The sequence below is a fragment of the Arvicanthis niloticus genome, chromosome 10 (genome assembly GCF_011762505.2).
Source record: "Arvicanthis niloticus isolate mArvNil1 chromosome 10, mArvNil1.pat.X, whole genome shotgun sequence".
NCBI lineage: Eukaryota > Metazoa > Chordata > Mammalia > Rodentia > Muridae > Arvicanthis > Arvicanthis niloticus.
Window position 1 is genome coordinate 7536309 of NC_047667.1, and position 24942 is coordinate 7561250.

The 24942-nt window shown below is 38.2% G+C and overlaps 1 protein-coding gene across 1 annotated transcript in view; it reads right to left on the minus strand.

Moving 5' to 3' along the window:
* The window catches only part of LOC117716424 (uncharacterized), a 42173-nt gene extending 18621 nt beyond the window's left edge, over nt 1-23552 (minus strand). The window contains exons 1-3 of the mRNA XM_076941734.1: nt 23538-23552; nt 22611-22737; nt 22052-22147 (exon numbers count right to left, since the gene is read on the minus strand). Coding sequence (XP_076797849.1) covers nt 22052-22147; nt 22611-22737; nt 23538-23552 — 238 coding nt within the window. The remainder of the gene's footprint in view (nt 1-22051; nt 22148-22610; nt 22738-23537) is intronic.
* Between the last annotated feature and the right edge of the window lie 1390 nt (nt 23553-24942).

Consider the following 24942-nt stretch of genomic DNA (forward strand, 5'->3'; position numbering starts at 1 on the left):
AGCTTCTAAAACCTAGCCAATTTATAGAGACCTCTGAACACCTGGACACTCCCTCTACTACAAAACGTTGGAGCATCTGTTCTTCAGCCTTCTGGCCCAGGATCATCTGACAGACCTTAGTGCTGCAGATTTATTAAGGGCTGATTACTCTGTCTAGGCAGTTGACTATTCTGCAAGTGTGTCCTTTTCTGGACAGTAATTTGTCTGTAGATGGGAAGAAGCAATTCTTGTCAAGTGGCTGTCTCACTACAACTACAAAGATGCTCAATTTCTTCTTTGAATTCAATATAGGAAGCTGTCAGGAACAGACAGGTCTCTAATCAAAATAAACATTAATACAAAAATGTTTGTCACATCAATTTCTGATGTTTTGAAAACCAACTATCCATGTAAGGTAATCTGGACTATTGCCTGTTAACTCCACTCAGCTATTTCTAAATAAAACATAGAAAACACCCTAACAATAAACTCAAAGCCATGAATTTGCTATAATTCCTTAACTCACAGGCTAACCATCTCAAATCAGTTAAAAAAGTTAAAGAAGGACTGGGTCTAAGCCTTGTATTCCTAAATGTGTTATACTGGTACAATGCCTATGAGAGTAACAATATTCATCTCACTTTTGTATCAATAAGAAGCTCGTACCAATGAAAACCTTAAAATTTGTAATCAAAGTAAATTGGTGCCATTTAAGAAATTATATCTTCATCTTGATAATAATTGTACAGATTTCTACTAATAGGTTATGGCTATGCAATAAATCCTAGCTAATCCTCCCTATTCCCACAAAACCACTACTTTTCCCTAGAAAGACAGCCCAACATTTACCACCTTCATTGGTACAAGCTTCTTAATTTAGTTTAAAACTTACTTGAGAGACAGTCTCAATTTACACAAGAAAAACTGATAATTTGCCCTGCTCTGTGCCCAGGAGAAGGGCATCAACAGAAAGAACCTTGAAAGAATTTAGTGTTTTCAGGAGTGGATCTTAGAAGGGGGCCAGCAGTTTTTTTGGCTTCTGTAATAAGAAAGTTGATAGTGGTTTTCCCAGTTTAATAAATAAAGGAATACTTTTTTCTTAAATTACACCTAAAAAATTACAGGCTGTCCTGAGTCAGAAAGGAAATATATATATATATATATATATATATATATATATATATATATATGCCTCTGTTTTAATAGACTTTCTAGCCATTGCTGTCTGAGACAATTTCATTATTTATATTAGACTTTCATCAAGATTTGGTTCAAAGTTGAGAGTTCAGACAAGATAAAATTGAAGAAGTGGTGAAGACTTGTGCTCTTATGTTAGATATAAAAATGTTTACTTTCTTGTTCTTGTTGTGTATCACTTCTAAAATAATATTCTAATCAGAAATAACTCTTTAAAAGGTTTTTATAGAACTATGACCAAAGTTTGTATTTTGCCAAAAGTTAAATTCAAATAAGTGTCAAATGTAACTCAAGTTGCCTTCTAAAAATTGTTAATACTGTATGAGCCTTCAACATTTTAATAGTCTTTGCTGTGAAATGCTGTAGATAATGCTATTCATTCTGATTTGGTTTCTTTCTTAGAGCTTCAGAGGTGAGCTCACATTACACCCGTAGACAAGGTACTGTTTGCAGACTGAACTAGGTTGTGTTCTCTAGTGTGATGTAAACAATAGTCATGCAGCCTCCCAAATACATCAGTCTGTACAGAGTTCTAGAAGACTATCTACTGCTTTTACAGGTAGCCAAAGCAATGAATAAGATAAAAGCCTTTCTTCCCCAGGACTTTATAGGTTCTGATTTTCAGGATTGCTCTTCAAGACGAAAGAGCAGGAGAAGATACTAGAAAAAGAAATGTTCCTTCAGACATGGGGACCCCACCAATTGATCAGGTGGTGGTCTACAGCAGTTTACTTCTGACCAGATGTGACTGAGACCTTCATGTGACAGAAGGTAAGGGACACCTGAAGGCCCATGGCAGAACAAATTGACAGGTCTTAAGAGAGAGCTACATGAGACCCCACTAACTTTGATCAAGGCACATGGGGTTAAACAGAGATCAGATGAGTTGCCCACAGCCTTTCTAGACTAGCTCACAGAGACATTCTGTCAGTGTAGGCAAGGCTGCTTGAATGTGGGACCCTCCGCTGGCATCGTGGGAAGCCCGCCCCGGACCCTCATGCCAGACCACCACCAAGACCCCACCATCGGACTCCCTCCCACGCCCGCGAGATTTCTTCCCCACAATTCTCAACATCTATGCCCCAAATGCAAAGGCACCCACATACATAAAAGAAACTTTACTAAAGCTTAAAGCACACATTGCACCCTACACAATAATAGTGGGAGATTTCAACACCCCACTCTCAGCTATGGACAGATCATGGAAACAGAAACTAAACTGAGACACAATGAAACTAACAGAAGTTATGAACCAATTGGACTTAACTGACATCTATAGAACATTTCATCCTAAAACAAAAGAATATACCTTCTTCTCAGCACCTCATGGTACCTTCTCCAAAATAGACCATATAATTGGTCACAAAACAGGCCTCAACAGATACAAAAAGATTGAAATAATCCCTAGTACCTTATCAGACCACCATGGACTAAGACTTGTCTTTGACATGGACAAAAACAACAGAAAGCTCACATACACTTGGAAACTGAACAATGCTCTACTCAATGATAACTTGGTCAAGGAAGAAATAAAGAAAGAAATTAAAGACTTTTTAGATTTAAATGAAAATGAGGACACATCATATCAAAATTTGTGGGACTCCATGAAAGCAGTACTAAGAGGAAAAATCATAGCTCTAAGTGCCCACAAAAAGAAAATGGAAAGAACGTACATTAATAAATTGACAGCATACCTGAAAGCATTAGAACAAAAAGAAGCTAATATACCCAAGAGGAGTAGACGACAGGAAATAATCAAACTCAGGGCTGAAATCAACCAAGTTGAAACAAAAAGAACTATACAAAATATCAACAAAACCAGGAGATGGTTCTTTGGGAAAATCAACAAGATAGACAAACCCTTAGCCAGACTAACCAAAGGGCGCAGAGACAGCATTCAAATTAATAAAATCAGAAATGAAAAGGGAGACATAACAACAGAAACATAGGAAATTTAAAAAATCATCAGATCCTACTACAAAGGCCTATACTCAACAAAATTGGAAAATCTGGATGAAATGGACAATTTTCTAGACAGATACCAGGTACCAAAGTTAAACGAGGTCATAGGCATTGTACCAGTATAACACATTTAGGAACACAAAGCTTAGACCCAGTCCTTCTTTAACTTTTTTTAACTGATTTGAGAAGGTCAGCCTGTAAGTTAAGGGACTATAGCAAATTCATGGCTTGGAGTTTATTATAAGGGTGTACTCTATGTTTTATTTAGAAATAGCTGTGTGGAGTTAACAGGCAACAGTCCAGATTACCTTACATGGATAGTTGGTTTTCAAAACATCAGAAATCCTTAGAATTAACATGACAACCATTTCTGTATTAATGTTCGTTTTCATTAGAGGCCTGTCTGCTCCAGACAGATAAACCATCTAAACAGTCGCATAACGCCTAAAGAAATAGACACAGTCATTAAAAATCTTCCCACCAAAAAATGTCTGGAGCCAGATGGTTTTAGTGCAGAATTCTTCCAGACCTTCAAGGAAGACCTAATACCAATCCTCTTCAAGCTATTCCATCGAATAGAAACAGAAGGAACACTACCCAATTTGTTCTATGAAGCTACCATTACGCTCATACCTAAACCACAGAAAGATCCAACAAAGAAAGAGAACTACAGACCAATCTCTCTTATGAATATTGATGCAAAAATAATAAAATTCTCGCAAACTGAATCCAACAACACAGCAAAACAATTATCCATCAAGATCAAGTAGGCTTTGTCCCAGGAATGCAGGGATGGTTCAATATTTGGAAATCCATCAATGTAATCCACTACATAAATAAACTCCAAGAAAAAAACCACATGGTCATCTCACTAAACACTGAGAAAGCATTTGACAAAATTCAACATCCCTTCAGGTTAAAAGTCTTGGAAAGATCAGGAATTCAAGGCCCATACCTACACATAGTAAAAGCAATATACAGAAACCCAGTAGCCAACATCAAACTAAATGGAGAGAAACTTGAAGCAATCCCACTAAGATCAGGGACTAGGCAAGGCTGCCCACTCTCACCCTACCTATTCAATATAGTACTGGAAGTCCTAGCTAGAGCAATTAGACAACAAAAGGAAGTCAAAGTGATACAGATAGGAAAGGAAGACGCCAAAATTTCACTATTTGCAGATGATATGATAGTATACTTAAGTGACCCTAAAACTTCCACCAGAGAACTTCTAAACCTGATAAACAACTTTAGCAATGTGGCTGGATATAAAATCAACTCAAACAAATCAGTAGCCTTCCTATACTCAAAGGATAAACAGGCTGAGAAAGAAATTAGGGAAATGACACCCTTCACAATAGCCACAAATAAAATAAAATATCTTGGAGTGAATCTAACCAAGCAAGTGAAAGATCTGTATGACAAGAACTTCAAGTCTCTGAAGAAAGAAATTGAAGAAGATCTCAGAAGATGGAAAGATCTCCCATGCTCCTGGATTGGCAGGATTAACTTAGTAAAAATGGCTATCCTGCCAAAAGCAATCTACAGATTCAATGCAATACCCATCAAAATTCCAAATCAATTCTTCATAGAGATAGAAAGAGCAGGAAAGCTCCAATACAAGGAGGGAAATTACACCCTAGAAAGAGCAAGAAAGTAACCCTCTTCCAACAAATCCAAAAGAAGATAGCCACACAAAGATAACTTCACCTCTAATAACAGAAATAACAGGAGACAACAATCACTGTTCCTTGATATCTCTTAATATCAGTGGACTCAATTCCCAAATTAAAAGACATAGGCTAATGGACTGGATGCATAAACGGGACCCAGAATTTTACTGCATACAGGAATCCCACCTCAGTACAAAGACAGACTCTACCTTAGAGTAAAAGGCTGGAAAACAATTTTTCAAGCAAATGGTCCTAAGAAACAAGCTGGAGTAGCCCTTCTAAAATCTCCAGCCTGAGAACACAAAAGGAGGGACTCATGGCTCCACCTGTATAGGTAGTTGAGGGTGGCCTTGCCAGGCATCAGTGGAAGTGGACAGCCTTGGTAACTTAAAGTTTGGATTCCCTAGTATTGGGGAATTTCAAGAGCAGGGAGGTGGGAATGAGGGGATGGTGAAAGCACACCCTCATAGTAATTGGAGGAAAGATGGGGTAAGGGGTTAGGCATCAGTGGAAGTAAAGGGCCTTGGTGCCTGAAAGTGTGGATTCCCAAGTGTTGGGGAATTTCAAGAGCAGGGAGGCAGGAATGAGAGGATGGTGGAAGCACACCCTCATAGTAATTTGAGGGGGATAAAGGATTAGGCAACAGTGGAAGTGGAGGGCCTTGGTGCCTGAAAGATTGGATTCCCAAGTGTTGAGGAATTTGAGAACAGGGAGGCGAAAATGAGAGGATGGTGGAAGTACACCTTCATAGAAATGCCCAGAATTATATGGATTAGACATGATAGAGGCAGGCAGCCAGAAGACTAGATTCCAGAATTCAAACAAACAATTATCTTGATACTAAAATTTGTTTTGAGAATTGTATATGCAGAATACATAGCCTTGGTGTATCTACTCATCAGGCAAGCTGAGCACATCTGCCCAAACCTCTGGTGTCCTGGAATTCCAGCCGGATTCAGTGAAGACACAGTGTCAGAGGCTTATCAATTTATTCTTCCCCCAACCCCTCTTCTAATATCTCAACACCCATAATCAGCATGAAGAGGTTTTGAAGAGTCGGTGCTCCTATTCCCTAGGCTTGGAGACTGAGGTGGTTAATATTGGTCTGTCTTTCTAGGGAAAAGTAGTGGTTTTGGTGGAAGAAGGAGGATTAGCTAGGATTTATTGCATAGCCATAATTTACTGGTAGAAATATATATATATAATTGTTATTAAGATGAAGTTATAATTTCTTAAATGGTACAAAATTTACTTTGATTTCAAATTTAAGGTTTTTATTGGTACGAGCTTCTTATAAATACAAAAGTGAGATGAATATTGTTACTATCATAGGAATTGAGTTTGTAACACATTTAGGAATACAAGGGTTAGACCTAGTCCTTCTTTAACTTTTTTTATTTATTTAAGATGGTTAGCCTGTGAGTTAAGGGCCTATAGCAAATTCATGGCTTTGAGTTTATTGTTAGGGTGTTTTCTATATTTTCTTTAGAAATAGCTGAGAGGAGTTAACAGACAATAGCCCAGATAGCCTTACATGGATAGTTGGTTTTCAAAACATCAGAAATCCACAGAATTGACGTTATAAACATTTCTGTATTAATGTTCATTTTGATTAGAGACCTGTCTGCTCCTGACAGCTTCCTGTCTTGGATTCCAAGAATAAATTGAGCATCTTTGGAGTTATTCCAATTGTGGAGAGACAGCCACTAGGCAAGAATTGCCTCTTTTCATCTACAAACAAATTACTGTCCAGAAAAGGACACACTTGCGGAATAGTCAGCTGATTATATCTGCCTAGACAGAGTAATCAGCCCTTAATAATTCTGCATCACTAAGTCTGTCAGATGATCCTGGGCCAGAAGGCTGAAGATCAGATGCTCCAACGTTCTGTAGTAGAGGGAGTGTCCAGGTGTTCAGAGGTCTCTACAAATTGGCTGTGTTTTAGAAGCTATGCTTTGTGCTTCCCATAATCTCAGTTAACTCAGTCATTCTGGATTTCTGATGGGGTTGAAAACTTATAGTCTCATAGCCAATCCTTGTTATTTACTTCGAGAGAAAAGATGTGAATGGGTGGTTTTAAGCTGACATTCATTCTAAAGCCAAGAAAAAAAAGTCAGGCTCAGAACTAAGTCTTTTATTTAGAAGAGATGACAGAGGTTCTGGTTAGTCAACAAAATGATGGACTGGGTATTAGGACTATCTTGTACCTTACTGACATAAATTAGTATAGTTATGCTCTAACTGTATTTTGAGAGAAAAGTTTTATTTTAACAGGAAGGGTGATATGTAGGAGGAGCTAAGGTGGGAGGAGTACAGAGAGGAGGAGTAAGGAGAGGAGGAGGAGAAGGAGAGGAGGAGCTAGGTGATGAGAGAGAAAGAGAGAGGGGGCCAGACATGGAGGCAGATATTCACATGTCTCCGCCAGTCAAAGATAGTTGATATATCTAGATTGGGTATTAGGTTACACTTCTGATTGATATTGAACATTACCAAACTTATAAAGCCATTGGTTAACATTAAACATATTGTATAAAAGTAAAAAGGAGATGGGGGAATGGGATAGGGGGTTTCTAGGGAGGGGAAATGGGGAAAGGGGATGGTATCTGAAATGTAAATAAAATATCCAATAAAAAATAAATTTAAAAACAAGGAAAAAAGAGAAAGACAACTATGGGAGTCAAAGTACAGTCACATATAAATGCAAGTGGCTGCCTATTCAAAAAGAACATAAGATTTACTGATCAGCAGCTTGAATGTAAAAACAAGATAAAGGTATATAACATGTTAGCTATAACCAGAGAGAAATCAATACCTATAAAAACTTATGAGAAAGAAAAAATGATAAAAGAAAACACAGATGGATGCAACCCTGGAGATGGACAACTTAGGAAAGAGATCAGGAGATACAGATGCAAGCAGCACCAACAGAATGTGAAAGAAGGAAGAGAGAATCTCTGGTATAAAAGATGCCTTAGAAGCTATTGATACAACAGTTAAAGAAAAATCCAAAGTAGAAAAGTTCCTAAACAAAAATATCCAGGATATGTGCTGAAAGATATCTGTACTCCTCCAGAACACCTATGCTCCTGTGTCATCCCCTTCCCCACATTCTGCATTTTTGTGTTTATAACCCCCGTGTTAAAAAGTAAAAATTATGATTTGATAATAATAATAATAATCAATAATAATAAAAGAAATAACAAAAAGATATCCAGGATATTCAGAAAACAAACCAACAAATAATAGGAATAGAAGAGGGTTAAGCTTCCTATTAACTAACTAAACCACCCAGAGTTCCCAGGGATTAAAACACCAACCAAAGGATATACATGGAAAGAGCCATGCCTCCAGATACAGATGTAGCAGACCATGGCCTTATCTGAGACCTATGGGAGGGGAGGGAAGCTTAATGTCCAGAGTAGGATGATAATAGAGGAGTGAGGCAGAAGGGTATCAATCGGTGGAGAAACACTCACTCTCATAGAAGAAAAGGGGAAGGGGGAGATAGAGAATGGAATGGGGTATTGTGGAGATGTAACCAGTGAGGAGGATATCATTTAAAATTTAATTTATTAAAATGATTAATAAAAAAGCAGTATATTGCACACCAACAGTCAATATCAAATTAAATGGAAATAAACAACAATCCAAATAAAATCAAGACAAGGCTCTCCACTCCCACTCTATCTAGTCTATATTGTATATGATGTTCTAGTTAGAACAATTAGACAACAAAAGGGGATGGCATCTGATGTGTAAATAAAATATCTAATAAAAAATTATTTTAAAAAAAAGGAAAAGAAAAGCAATCTAAAAAGCCTTATAACTCCTTAAAAAATAAGGCAGTCATGAAAATCTCAAAACAACAACCACAAAAACAATAAAAATCTCATGACCAGATAGTTTTGGCATATAATTCTACTAAACTTTTAAATAAAATGTAATACCAATCCATCTCAAACTATTCCAAAATTAAAACAGAAAGAACATTGCCAAACTCATTCTCTGAGAACACAGTCATCCTGGTACCTAAACCACATGAAGACTCAACAACCAGGCTTAATTCCAGGCTACTTTTAATTATAAACATTGATGAAAGAATACTCAATACAATGCTTGCAAATAGGACCCAGAAACACTATAAAAATATTATCCAACAAAATAAAGTAGACTTTAGCACAGGCATGCAGGGATTATTCAACATATGAAACTCCTTTAACTTAATCCTCTATTTAAATAAACTGAAATAAAAAAATCATGATGATCACATTGGACACTTTTGAAAAGGCCTCTGAAGAACTCCAACACCACTTCATTTTGGATAAAAAAAAACCATGACGATGAGACTCTTAGCTGGTCTGCTCCCAAGAAGACACCATATTCAAACACATACCAGAGGGTCTGCTATATTCAGATGGTAGATAAGAACCTTTCCTCTCAACCCAAAGTCCCAGAGCTGCATCTGGGAGACCAGAGTTGGTACACTAGGGACCCATCACCCACCAAAACCCTGCATTCCCATATACCACTCCCCTCCCAGCCCCTTCCTCTTGTCTTGCCTGCTTAAGCAAACTCATAGCTGATCTGCTCACAGGAAAACTCCATAATCAGACCTATGCCAGAGGACCTGCTGCACTCTGAGCAGTTGGTAAGAATAATCCACCACAATGTGAAGTCCCAGAAGCGCAGCTGAGAGACCAGCTGCAGCACACTAGAAACCAATCACCCACCGAAACCCCACCCTCCCAAATACCACTCTTCTTCCACCTCTCCCCCTGGTCCTTCCTGTTTGGGCAGACTCATAGGTAGACTGCTCCTAGAAAGACACCATATTCAGACTCATCCTAGAGGATCTGCACTCAGAACAGTAGCCCATAACAGCGGATCTGCTTTACTTAGAGCAGTTGAGGATTCACTGCAATCAGAGCAGTTGACTCCTAGCTGGTTTCTTACTGTGAAGACACCATACCCTGACACATTGGCATGGATTCCTTCTGATATGAGCCAGTACATTGAACAGACCTTAGGCACTATCTCTGCAACCAATCCTACAACACCCAGAGAAATCTGGACTCAGATTAGCTCTAACAGCCCCAGGATCATAGAGGAAGCTAGAATCCCATGAGCTTCAATACACCTAGGATTATATGATTAGAGGATCACAGAGGCAGCCTGACTCCCATGAGCTCTGACACACAAGATCATAAGATCACAGAAACAGCTGGACTCTGAGGAGCTCTGACACAACCAAGAAAACAGGAGAGACAGGCTTCAGTCAGAGACAGTGAGTACAGGGAGTACTAGAGATAACCAGATGGTGAAAGGCAAGAACAACAATGTAAGCAATAGAAACCAGGTTACTTGCCATCATCAGAACCCAGTTCACCTAACATAGCAAGTTCTAGATATCATATCACACAGGAAAAGCAGGTTTCAGATTTAAAATCACTTCTTATCATGATGATAAAGGATTTTTAAAAGGACATTTAAAAATTCTCTTAAAGAAATACAGGAGAACACAGGTAAACAGAAAGAAGCCTTTAAAGAAAAAACACAAAAATCTCTTAAAGAACTATAGGAAAACACAATAAAAAAGTTAACAGAATTGAATAAAATCATTCAAGATCTAAAAATGGAAGTAGAAACAATAAAGAAATCAAAAAGGGAGACTGCCCTGGAGATAGAAAATCTAGGAAAGAGATTAGGGGGCATAGATGCAAGCATCACCAACAAAATACAAAAGATAGAAGAGAGAATCTCTGTGGGACCTTTAAAGGATGATTTGAATTTTTGTAGAGCACTAGCTTAGAGATAGCAGGGGACCAAACAGGTGTTCATTGCCTGTGAGGGATGGCACAGATCTCGCCATGTTCCCAGATTCCAGACTCCTGACATGTGGTCTAAGATCTCCATTGACCTGTGCCTTTCAGTCATGTAGGGCAATATAGCCCTTCCCTAGATTTACATACTAATGAGATCCCTGAAGGCCAGAGGTCATAGCCAACTAAGCATTCTTCCCTACACCCTCCCCTCTTCTCCCTACCTATTTGACTCAGGTCTGCCCTGAGTTTCACAGGAGTGCACATCCAGATTCAACTACTACCCTTCATGAACAATAAAGCTTATGAAAACCCATGGATTTCCATGTGCCATTGGGGCCTGCCATTGTAGAGAGCTTCTCTGTGGGACCCACATCTTCAAACAAGCAGCAGCCTTCCAGCCAAGCTATTATAAAAAGTGAACACCTCCCTCGGGGAAGGGCACCAGAGCTGACTCTTCCCGCCTTGTCTCCCTCAGCCCAAGGGCCAATCATGAGACCAGGTGCTCCTTGTCTCCATTCTGCCAGGCCTCCAAACAGCACCTGGGACCACCAGAATTGAGGCCAATCAGTCCCTGGCCACCTCTGGGCCTGGGGATTCCCACTCAAGAGCCCTGCACTGCCCACTGAACCAGAACTCCCCCCACCAGGTGGGTCCCCAGCCACTTCTCACAATGCAGAGCCCACCTGATGCCGTGCAATGAACACACTCAGTCGAACTTCCTGTGCATGCTTCTGCCATGCTGAGCTGCAGTTTCAGCCAACTGAGCCATGGCAGACAAGCAGGAACAACACCCCCCCCCCCCCAATGCAACAGAGTATTCCATACCTGCACACTCTGGCCTGTGAGCCATCTTTTCCCCAAAAATCTCAGGTGCAGAAGATGCCATAGAAGACATTGAAACAACAGGAAAAGAAAATGCAAAATGCAAAATTCAAAAAGCTCCTAGCCCAAAACATTCAGGAAATCCAGAACAAAATGAGAAGACCAAACCTAAGAAGCATAAGTATAGATGAGAGCAAAGTTTCCCAAATTAAAGAGGCATTAAATCTCTTTAACATAATTATAAGAGAAAACTTTCCTAACCTAAAGAAAGAGATGCCCATGAACATACAAGAAGCCTACAGAACTCCAAATAGACTAGATCACAAAGGAAATTTGTCCCGTCACATAATAATAAAAACACTAAATGCACAAAACAAAGAAAGAATATTAAATGCAGTAAAATAAAAAGGTCAAGTAATTTATAAAGACAGACATATTAGAATTACACCAGACCTCTCACCAGAGACTATAAAAGCCAGAAGATCCTGGACAGATGTCATACAGACCCTAAGAGAACACAAATGCCAGCATAGGCTACTATACCCAGAAAAACTATCAATCAATATAGATAGAGAAACCAAGAAATTCCATGACAAAACCAAATTTACAAAATATCTCACCACAAATCCAGTCCTGTAAATGATAATAGATGAAAAACTCAAAAACAAGGTGGGAAACTACACCCTAGAAAAGACAATAATGTAATCTTCCAACAAGTGCAAAAAAAGATAGGCACACGAACATAATATCACCTCTAATAACAAAAATAATAGGAAGCAACAAACACTTTTCCTTAATATCTCTTAAAATGAATGGACTCAATTCCCCAATAAAAAGACATAGAGTAATGGGCTGGATACTTAAAGAGGAACCAGAATTTGGCTGCATACAGGAAATGCACCTCAGTGACAAAGACAAACTTCAGACTAAAAGGCTGAAAAACAATTTTTGAAGCAAATGGGCCCAAGAAACATGCTGAAGTATTCCTTCTAATATCAAATGAAATCAACTTTCAACCAAATAATATCAAAAAAGATAAGGAAGGACACTTCATTCTTATCAAAGGAAAAATCTATCAAGATGAACTCTTAATTCTGAATATATATGCTACAAATGCAAGGGAAGCCACATTCATAAAAGAAATTTTACTAGAGCTCAAGGCACACATTGTGCCTCACAGAATAATAGTGGGAGAATTCAACACCCCACTCTCTTCAGTGGACAAATCATGAAAATATAAACTAAACAGAGACACAGTGAAACTACGAGAAATTATGAAACAAATGGAGTTAACAGATGTCTATAGAACATTTCATCCTAAAACAAAAGATTTTACCTGATTTTCAACACCTCATGGTACCTTCTCCAAAACAGACAATATAAGTCATCACAAAGCAGGCCTCCAAGATACAAGAAGATTGAAATAGTCCCATGCATCTTATCAGATGACCATGGACTAAGGCTAGTCTTCAAAATCAACAAAAACAACAGAAAGACCACATACACAAGGAAACCGAACAACACTCAACTCAATGATAACTTGGTCGAGGAAGAAATAAAGAAAAAAATTAAGGACTTTTTAGAATTTAATAAACATGATGGTACATCATACCACAAATCATGTAACACAATAAAAGCAGTGCTAAGAGAAAAACTCATAGCTCTAAGTACCTACAAAAGAAACTGGAGAGAGCATACACTAGCAACCTGACAGCATACCTGAAAGATCTGGAACAAAAAGAAGCAAATACACCCATGTGTAGTAGATGGCAGGAAATAATCAAACTCAGGACTGAAACCAACCAAGTAAAAACAAAAAGAACTATAGAAAAAAATCAACAAAACCAGAAGCTGGCCTTCTGGTCTGGGCCTGAGCACTGAGAAGATCCGGGGTTGGCAGCTCTGCCCCCAATCTCACACAACCTAGAGGAAGTAGGCTTTTCAGGAGCCCTAACCCAGGCAGTATCTTATGTAAGGAGAAAGCAACACCAGCCCAAAACAGGGAATAACTGGGACCCACTAGGGCCCAGGAAGTCACTCCTGGCCCAGAGCACTAGTTCCTTCCAGTCTGGGCCTGAGCACTGAGCAGATCCTGGGCAGCAGCTCTGCCCCAGAGGAAGCAAGCCTTGTAGGAGCTCTAATCTGGGCAGTATCTTAAGTAAGGAGAAAGCAACACTGACCCCAAACAGGGAGTAACTGGGACTCAATAGGACCCAGGAAGTCACACCTGGCCTGGAGCGCTAGTTCCTACCAGTCTGGGCCTAGGCACTGACCAAATCTTGGACCCCACCTCTAACCCCAGTAGTAACACCCACCCCACACATTTCTGATACAACAAAAATCTTAGGAAAAACAGGATCTAGTCAGAGACAGGGCAGGTAGCACTAAAGAGATCCAGATGGCAAAAGGTGACCGCAAGAACATAAGCATCAGCAACCCAGGGTACTAGGAATCATTAGAACCTAGGTCTCCCACACAAGAAATTTCTGAAATCCCCATATCACTAGGAAAGCAAGATTCAGATTTAAAATCACTTCTAATGATGATGATAGAGGACTTAAGTAGGACATAAGTAACACTCTCAAAGAATTTGAGAAGAACACAGGTAAACAGGTAGCAGCCCTTAAAGAGGAAACACAAAAATCTCATAAAGAATTGCAAGAAAACACAACCAAACAGGTGAAGGAATTGAACAAAACCATCCAGGACATAAAAATGGAAGTAGAAACAATCAAGAAATCACAAAGGGGGACTACCCTGCAGTTAGAAAAACTTAGGAAAAAAATCAGGAATCATAGATGCAAGCATCACCAACAGAATACAAGAGATAGAAGAATCTTAGGTACAGAGGATACCATAGAAAATATTGACACAACTGTCAATGAAAATGGAAAATCAAAAAGTTCTTAACACAAAACATCCAGGACACAACGAGAAGAACAAACCTAAGGTATTATAATAATAGGTATGGATGAGAGTGAAGATTCACAACTTAAATGGCCAATAGATATCTTCAACAAAATTATAGAAGAAAACTTTCCTAATGTGAAGAATGAGATGCTCATGAACATAAAAGAAGCCTATAGAATACCAAATAGACTAGACCAGAAAAGAAATACCTCTCATTACATAATAATCAAAACACCAAGTGCACAAAACAAAGAATATTAAATGCAGTAAGGAAAAAAGGCCAAGTAACATATAAAGGCAGACCTATCAGAATTACACCAGACTTCTCAACAGATACTATAAAAGCTAGAAGATGCTGGACAGATGTCATACAGACCCTAGGAGATCACAAATGCCATCCTAGGCTACTATACCCAGCAAAACTCTCAATTACCATAGATGGAGAAACCAAGATATTCCACAGCAAAACCAAATTTACACAATATCTTTCCACAAACCCAGCATTACAAAGGATAATAGCAGGAAAGCTCCAACACAAGGAGGGAAATTATACCCTAGAAACAGCAAGAAAGTAATCCTCTTCCAACAAATCCAAAAGAAGAGATCCACACAAAGATAATTTCACCTCTAATAACAAAAATAACAGGAGGGAACAATCACTGTTCCTTAATATCTCAACATCAATGGACTCAATTCCCCAATTAAAAGACACAGGCTAATTGACTGGATATGTAAACAGAACCCCACTTTCTGCTGCATACAGGAAACCCATCTGAGTGACAAAGACAGATTTTACCTTAGAGTAAAAGGCTAGAAAACAATTTTTCAAGAAAATGGCCCTAAGAAAGAAGCTGGAGTAGCCATTCTAAATTCTCCAGCCCTAGAACACAAAGGGAGGGCCTCATGACTCCACCTGTATAGGTAGTTGAGTGAGGACTTGCTAGGCATCAGGGGAAGAGGACAGCCTTGGTGCCTAAAAGTTTGGATTCCCTAGTGTTGGGGAATTTTGAGGGCAAGAAGGCAGTAATAGGAGGATGGGGGGAGCACACCCTCCATAGTAAGTGGAGGAGGGGGTATGGGGTAATGAGTTAGGTATCAGTGGAACTGGACAGCCTTGGTGTCTGAAACTTTGGATTCCATAGTGTTGGGAAATTCAAGAGCAGGGAGGTGGAAATGGGAGGACCGTGGGAGCACACTCTCATAGACACTCCTAGAATTATATGGATTAGACATGACAGAGGCAAGCTTCCAGAAGACTAGATTCCAGAATTCAAACAAACAATTATCTTGATACTAAAGTTTGTTTTGAGAATTGTATATTGCAGAATATACAGCCTCAGTACATCTACTCATCAAGCAAGCTGAGCAGACCTGCTCAAACTCTGATGTCCTAGAATTCTAGCTGTGAAGACACAGTGTCAGAGGCTTATCAATTTACTCTTCCCCCTGCCCGTTTTCTAATATTTCAACAACCATAATCAGCTTGAAGAAGTTAATGAAGATTTGGCACCCCAGGCTCAGATTCTACTAAAAAGCCTATACTCAACAAAACTGGAAAATCTGGATGAAACGGACAATTTTCTAGACAGATACCAGGTAACAAAGTTAAATCAATAGCAAATATACCACCTAAGCAGCCTCATAACCCCTAAAGGAACAGCAGCAGTCATTAAAAGTTGCCCATCAAAAAACAGCCAGATGGTTTTAGTACAAAATTCCATCAGACCTTCCAAGACCTAACACAAACTCCTTTCAAACTATTCCACAAAATAGAAAAAGAAGGAACACTACCCAATTTATTATAGCCACAATTACATTAAACCACACATAGACCCAACAAAGAAAGAGAAAATCAAACCAATCCCCCTTATGAATATTGATGCAAAAATACTCAATAAAATTCTTCCAAAAAAATACAAGAACACATCAAAACAATCATCCATCATCATCAAGTAGGTTTTATGTCAGAAATGCAGGGATAGTTCAATACATAGAAATTCATCAACAGAAACCACTGTATAAACAAACTCAATATAAAAATACCAAATCATCATCTCACTAGATGCTGAGAAGCATTTGGCAAAATTCAACATCCCTCCAAGGTAAAAGGCTTGCAAGAAAAAAGACAGGTTCAGAACTAAGTGTTTTAGTTAGGAGAGATGACAGAGGTTCTGGTTAGCCAACAAAATGATGTACTGGGTATTAGGACTATCTTGTACCTCACTGGTACAAATTGGCATAATTATGCTCTAATTGTATTTTGAGAGAAAAGTTTTATTTTAACAGGAAGGGTGATATGTAGGAGGAACTAAGGGGGAAGGAGTACTGAGAGGAAGAGAAGGAGTAAGGAGAGGAGAAGAAGAAGGAGAGGAGAAGCTTGGTGATAAGAGAGAGAAAGAGGGGGGCATGGAGGCAGATGTTCACGTGTCTTCACCAGTCAAAAATAGTTTTTATATTTAGGTTGGGTCTTGGGTTACACTTCTGATTGAGCATTACCAAACTTATAAAGCCTTTGATTAACATTTTAAGAAAATTGTATAAAAGAAAAGGGGGGCATGGGATAGGGGTTTTCTAGGGAGGGGAGATGGGGAAAGGGGATGGCACCTGAAATGCAAATAAAATATCCAATAAAAAAAGAAAAGAAAAACAAACAAAAAACAAACAAACAAAAAAGGCCTGGAAAGATCAGGAAGTCAAGGCCCATATCTAAACATAATAAAAGCAATATACAGTAAACCAGTAGCCAACATCAAACTAAATAAAGAGAAACTTGAAGCAATCCCACTAAGATCAGGGACTAGACAAGGCTGCCTACTCTTGCCCTATTTAATATAGTACTGGAAGTCTTACCCAGAGTAATTGGACAAAAAAAAAAGGTTAAAGCCATACAAATTGTAAAGGAAGAAGTCAAAATATGACTATTTGCAGATGATATGATAGTGTACTTAAGTGACCCTAAAACTTCCACCAGAGAACTCCTAAACCTGATAAACAACTTCAGCAAAGTGGCTGGATTTAAAATCAACTCAAACAAATCAGTAGCCTTCCTCTACACAAACAATAAGCAGGCTGAGAAAGAAATTAGGGAAATGACACCCTTCACAATAGACACAAATAATATAAAATAACTTGGTGTGAATCTAACCAAGCAACTGAAAGATCTCATGAAAACTGAAAGATTCTATGAAAGTCCCAGAAGAAAGAGATTGAAGATCTCACAAGATGAAAATATTTCCCATGCTTATGAATTGATAGGTTTAATATAGTACAAATGGCCATCTTGCTGAAAGCAACCCAAAAATTCAATGCAATCCCCATCAAAATTCCAACTCTATTCTACACAGAGTTACTCTATTCTCAAATTCATTTGTAATAACAAAAAAACTAGGATAGTGAAAACTATGCTCAACAATAAAATATCTTCTAGAGGAATCACCATCCCTGACCTCAAGCTGTACTATGAAGCACTAGTGATAAAATTAAAAAAAAAAAAAAAAAAAAACCTACATGGTATAGTTACACAGATAGGCAAGAAGATCAATGGAATAGAATTGAAGACCTAGAAATGAACCCACACACATATGGTCACTTCATCTTTTACACAGGAGCTAAAACCATCCAGTGGGGGAAAAAAAAGACAGCATTTTCAAAGAGTGGTGCTGGTTCAACTGGAGGTCGTCATGTAGAGGAATACAAAGGAATCCATTCTTATCTCTTTGTACAAAGCTCATGTCCAAGTGGATCAAGGACCTCAACATAAAACAAAATACACTAAAACGAAGAGAAATGAAAGTGGGGAAGAGTCTCCACACATGGACACAGGGGAAAGTTCCTGAACAGCATACCAATGGCTTATTATCTAAGATCAAGAATTGACAAAAGAGACCTCATAGAATTTATAAAGCTTCTGTAAGGAAAACGACACTGATAATAGGACAAAATGGCAACCAACAAATTGGGAAAAGATCTTTACAATCCTACATATGATAGAGGGGTCTTATCAAATATAAACAAAGAACTCAAAAAATTAAACTCCAGATAATCACATAACCCTATTTAAACTGGGGAACAGAAATAAACAACAAATTCTCAGCTGAGGAAACTGGAATAATCAAAAAGCACCTAAAGAAATGTTTAACATCCATAGTCATTAGGGAAATGCAAATCAAAACAACCCTGAGATTCTACTTCACACCACTCAGAATGGATAAAATCAAAAACTCAGGTGATAGCAGATGCTGGCAAGGATGTGGAGAAAGAGGAACACTCCTCCATTGTTGGTGGGATTGCAAGCCTGAACAACCACTTTGGAAATCAGTCTGACGGTTCCTCAGAAAATTGGACATAGTATTACCTTAAGACCCAGTTATGCCACTCCTGGGCATATACCCAAAATATGTTCCAACATATAACAAGGACACGTGTTCCATTATGTTCACAGCTGCCTTATTTATAATAGCCTGAAGCTGGAAAGAACCCAGATGTTCTTCACTCTGGTTTGTTTATTTTGTTTTGGTTTGGTTTGTTTGGTTTGGTTTTTTGGTTTTTTGGTTTTTCGAGACAGGGTTTCTCTGTATAGCCTTGGCTGTCCTGGAACTGACTGTAGACCAGGCTGGCCTCCCACTCAGAAATCCACCTGACTCTACCTCCCAAGTGCTGGGATTAAAGGCTTGCACCAGGAAACCCTAGGTGGCACAGCACATAAGGCGGCCCCCTGCAGAGGGCATGGAGCCCTCTGCACTCTCTCTCTACCTGAGTGTTCCCTTGTCTCCTCCAGCATCTCATGGAAAAAGGCATGCCCCACCACTGCCTGGCAGTCCCAGATGTTCTTCAATAGAAGAATGGATAAAGAAAATGTAGTACATTTACACAATGGAGTATTACTCAGCTATTACAAACAATGAATTCATGAAATTCTTGGGCAAATAGATGGATCTAGAAAATACCATCCTAAGTAAGGTATCCAAATCACAAAAGAACACACATGGTATCCACTATATTAGCCCAAAACCTCACAATACCCAAGATGCAACTCACAGACCACATGAAGGGATACAAGGCCCATGCCTAGACACCAAAATGGGAATACAAAAAAGCAAATATCTATCATCAAATTAAAAAGAGGGAAACTTAAAGAAATCTCAGTAAACTCAGGGACAAGGTAAGGCTTTCCACTCTCTCCTTATTTACTCAATATAATACTTGACATTCTAGTTAGAGCACTAATATATATATAAGGAGACCAAGAAGATAGAATTTTGAAATGAAGAACTTAAAATATTGCTATTTGCAGATGATATGACAGTATATGCAAATGACCACAAACTTCTACCAGAGAACTCCTAAAGCTAAAAAACTTGTTCAATAAAATGGCTACTTAAAAAGTTATCTCAAAAACTCAGTACCCAACTTTTATTCAAATGATAAATAGGCTGAGAAAGAAATGAGGGAAATAACTGCCGTCATCATATCCAGAAGTAAATACAATAAGTTGTTGTAACTCTAATCGACCAAGGCAAATTCCTGTTATAACATGATGTTGAAGTCTCTGCAAAACAAAACTGAAGAAGATACTAAAAGATGGAAAGATCTCTCAAGTTCATGGATTGTATGATTAAATAGTAAAACTTGTCACCAAAACCAATCTAGAGATTCAATGCAATGTCTATCAAATTTCTGATACAATTTCTGAAAGAAAAATTCTAAACTTCCTTTAAAAAGAGAAAAACCCAGGATTGTTAAATGAATCCTAAAAAAATAAAAGAACATTTAAAGGAATCAACATCTCTGACTTCAAGCTGTACAAAAGAACAATAGTAATAAAATCTGCCTGCTATTGGTATTAAAACAAAACAACAGATCAATGGAGTCAAATGGAAGTCCCAGAAATGAATCCAAACAACTATGGACACTTCATTTTAAAAAAGAAACCAAAATCATAAATGAAAATTAAAAATCATCAACACTCTTCCATTGCTGGTAAGATTGTAGACTGGTACAGCTATTCTAGAAATCTATCTGGAGTTCTTCAGCTAACTGCAAATAGAACCTGAATACCCAGCTATACAGTTCTTGGGTATACACTTTAGGGATTCCCCACCATGCTATGGGGACATATACTTCATCATGTTCAAAGTGGCTCTACTTGTGATCGTTAGAAGCTGAAAACAACCTAGATGCCCCTCAACAGAAGAATGGATACAGACAATTTGGTTCATTTGCACAATTGAATACTACTCAGGTATTAAAAATGAAGACATCATGAATTTTGCAAATAGAAAATATCATTCTGGGGGAAGTAACTCAGATCCAAAAAGGACACGCATGGAATATACTCAAAAATAAGTGGATATTAATTTTAAAAAATACAGAAAACCTACTACACAATCCAGAGAACACAGGAAGGAAAACAAGACAAAGGTCCCAAGTAAGGATGCCTCAATACCACTTGGAAGGGAAAGAAAAGCAATCCTGGGAGGCAGAGGAAGGGAGCAACTTGGGTGAGAGAAGGGCAGGAAGTGGAAAGGGGGAACATGATCAAGTACTGGGGTGGAGGAGAACTAAAGACCTAAGGACCAGAAGGAAAAATGGAAACAGGCAACTATAGGAGGTAGGAGGTGAGGAGAGCCACTGGAAAGGACTGGAGATCTGGGGGTGATAGACTCCCAGGACTTAATGGGAGTGACCTTGGGTCAAATGGGGTGGGTAGATTTTAGAGTCCACATCCAGTGGAGGGACAGGACATCAAGTGGAGGGATAGGGTTGCCATCCCACAGTCACAAGGTCTGACCCAGATTTTTTCCTGTCTGAAGGAACTGCAGGACAAAAATGGAGCAGAGCATAAGAGAAAGGAGGTCCACCAATAGTCACTAATTGGGATCCAGCTCAAGGAGAGGCCCAGGTGCCTGACATTCTTACTGATGCTGTGGTGTACTTGCAAAGAGGAGCCCAGCATGGCTGCCCTCTGAAAGGCCCAACAAGCAGATGAAAGAGTCAGATGCAGATACTAACATCCAATCAGTAGATTGAAGCCAGAAACCCCTGTTGTTGAATTGCAGAAAAGCTGGAGGAAGCTGAGTAGGGGGATGGGCCCATGGGAAGACCAGCAGTCTTAACTAAACTAAACCTCCAAGATGTCTTCAACACTCAGCCACTAACTAGGTATCATACACCAGTGTATATGACACTCCCATCAAGTATACACCAGAGAACGTCCTGGTCTGAGCAAAGAGAAAGAAGTAGCTAATCATTTAGAGACTTGAGGCCCAAGAGAGTGGAGAGTTCTGGTGGGATAGGAATGGCAAAGTGGGGACATCCTCTTGGAGAAGGTGGATGGTGAAGAGGTGTGGGATAGAAAGCAGTTGGGGAGCCATACAGGTAGGGGAATAAAGACTGATCTATAAAAAAGGATTAAAGAATAAAAAGAAAAAATACTGAGTTGAATTAGAATATGAAATAGTCTTCTACAACTTTTTAAACTATATATAATATGCCCCATTTGAAATGATCTCTGTTTTGTTCAAATAAGTCCAAAATCATATGATATCCATGGTGTACTATTCCATTTCTGTATTATCCAAAAAGAACTTCTTAGAAATAATTTTGATTGAAGAGTTTTTCTAAGCAGGACTAAATTTTTCCCTGATTTAGAATCATCACAGAAAATGTTTCTTCCCTATAGATTACCTGGTGCTCTTCCTTCTGTCTCATTTCTATCAACAATCCAGGGTTCTTTGTTTGCTTCAAGGCAGGTAATCATCTCTGGTTTTGAAACAGCAACACCTGTACATTCAAAAGCACATACAGATATGCTATTAAATGTAGTTGAATACTAACACAGTATTCTGCCATGTAGGTAAACTCACAAAGTATAAATGATGCATGAATGACTTTTGTTATGATTACATCCTTCAAAATGTTTTAGTCTTTATAACTCAATAAATGGTAAATTTCTGAATTACTTTTTTAAATTACATCCCTAATAAAAAAATGACTGTGTGAGTCAACGTGGATTCACATATAAACACTGCTGAACGCTTATTCCAAAAACATATAAGACAGAAGGATCATTATGTTAAATGTAAAATCAAGGTAAAGGTACATAACATATTAGCTAGAAATAAGAAAGTAACCAATAACTATAAAAATTTTGGACACTGTCTAATGGAAGTCAGACAAAAACACTACTAGGATGTTTACACATCCCAAACGTGTTGTAGAAAATATAGAAGAAAAATATTCTTACCCACAGAAACAAGGTTGTTGTAATTCTCCAACATGACATCTCTGTACAAAGCCTTCTGAGAAGAATCCAGACATTCCCACTCCTCCTTAGAGAACTTGATAGCCACATCCATGAAAGTTAATTGACCCTGAAATTAAAATTAACAGTATCCACTTGTGTTCATTGGCCAAGTTCTATACTTCACCCAAAGGTAAGATTGGTTAATTATACAACTTAGTCTGCTATCAATAACTAGTATGTATTTCTGATAAGTTATCCCCTCAGTGAGGTAATGATGAGACATCTCTGCAAAGATTTAATATGCCATCAATTGTCAATCTATGAGTGGTAACCCCTTTGGGGATCAAATGGTACGATCCCCTAAATGATATGATGGTAGTTGCCTAAGGAACCACAAAGCAGAGATATTTGAATTAGGCCTTGTACAGTAGCAAAATTACAAATATGAGTTGTCAATAAAAATTAAATTATACTTGGGTTCAACACACCATAAGGAACTGAATTATAAGGCTGCAACAGTAGAAAACTGGGAATTACTGCAATAGGTATTCAGATATAAGATTCATGAAACATGGGCCATATCCACAGACAAATAAAGACCCAAGTGCCTCTGTGTAGAAATCAATTATACGTTCATCATAGCCATCATGTATATTCACCTTTGCTATCAGAAACTTTATGACTTTCAGGTTATATTTTCATTTCTAAAAGTTATATTGAAAAAATTATTTTGGATTCAGGAAAAAAACTGTCTTTAGCACACCAGTAAAATAAATATTGAAGACTTAATACTGAAAGTCATATAAACAGTCATATAAAAAAATAGCTCTGTAAATGTGATTGAGCATAGGGAAGGGTTGAAAGTTCTGATAATGAAGTATTTCTATAAGAACATTCAACCTTCCTGATAATCATGCATACATTTACCTGAGAAGAAGCCATCTTTCCTTTCTCCTTCAGAATGAAATGTAACACAAGCTTGACATTTCACATTCCTGAAATCACTGTCTTTAGAGGGAGCAGATCCTTCCTGTCCCCTTTAAAACTGAAGAGTAGAAAGCAGAAATCAAAACTGACCACACACCATGACTTGTCACAGAGAAAGGATGCAGAAACAATGATCTTCTAAAGACAGAAACAGACGAATGGTTTTCATTTTCTGCACTTAGGTGCTCTGTTTTTCCAGAAGCTGTTGTATTCCTATACAGACCTGAGTATGTGACTGCAGTGACCTGCTATCCACTTAATACAGGCAGATCAGTATTGTAAATGCAGGCTCAACACAGCTGTCAGTAGAAATTGATTTTCACCCTTTCTTTTCTTACCTTTACCTGAGGCATCTATTTGCAATAATTAGCAGAATCTCTGAAGTAATCCCAGCTGAATATATTTCTATTACTGGTTAAGCAATATAGTTTCCTGGGGCCAATAAAGCAAAGTAAACATTTCCTCCCTTACCACTGTACCCAGAGAGATAGTAGTTTGGGAGTCTATGTTGAGTTCTAAAGGACCATGATTTGTGATCTTGAAAGAGATTGCAGTACTGTATTATGTCATCAGTTTCCCTTTTTGGATATTTTATTTATTTACATTTCAGATGTCATACCCTTTCCCATTTTCTCTCCCTAGAAACCCCCTATTTCATCCAACCTCTTCCATTTTGCATTTATACCATTTTAATTATATGCAAGTATTCAGCTCAGTTCTACGTTGAGGAACTAGCAATATAATATGTGCAAATAATCAAGGAACAAACAAGACAATAAACACAAAATAGTCAAAGAACAAGCAAGGCAATAAACAAAGTCCTGTGATCACTGTTTCTAAAGGCTTAACAGGATGACCAAAATATCTGAGCCTACTTCCCTGTCCTAGCCCAAAGTCATTTTCATACCTGAAGTCTACTTGAACTTTCAGTAGTTATTTTACTCAGCAGTCTTTATATTCATTTATTTACCAATATTAACATTTTTCCATTGGTAAGAGCTTTTTTAGGATTTAATTCAAACATTATTTTTTATTTTTGCTACAACAAATTACTAACAAAATTAGTTTCTGAAAACAATAAAACTTTATTCTCTCACAGACCTGGAAACCAGAAGTCCAAGGTCAACATGATGAGTCACAATCAGGTGTTGGCAGGACCACAGCCCCAATAAAAGGTTGCCTTCAAGTGGGTGCTATGCCTAGCATTACCAATCTCGCTCTCTCTCTCTCTCTCTCTCTCTCTCTCTCTCTCTCTCTCCCTCTCTCTCCCTCTCTCTCTCTCTCCTCTCTCTCTCAACATATATATATATATATATATATATATATATATATATATATATATATA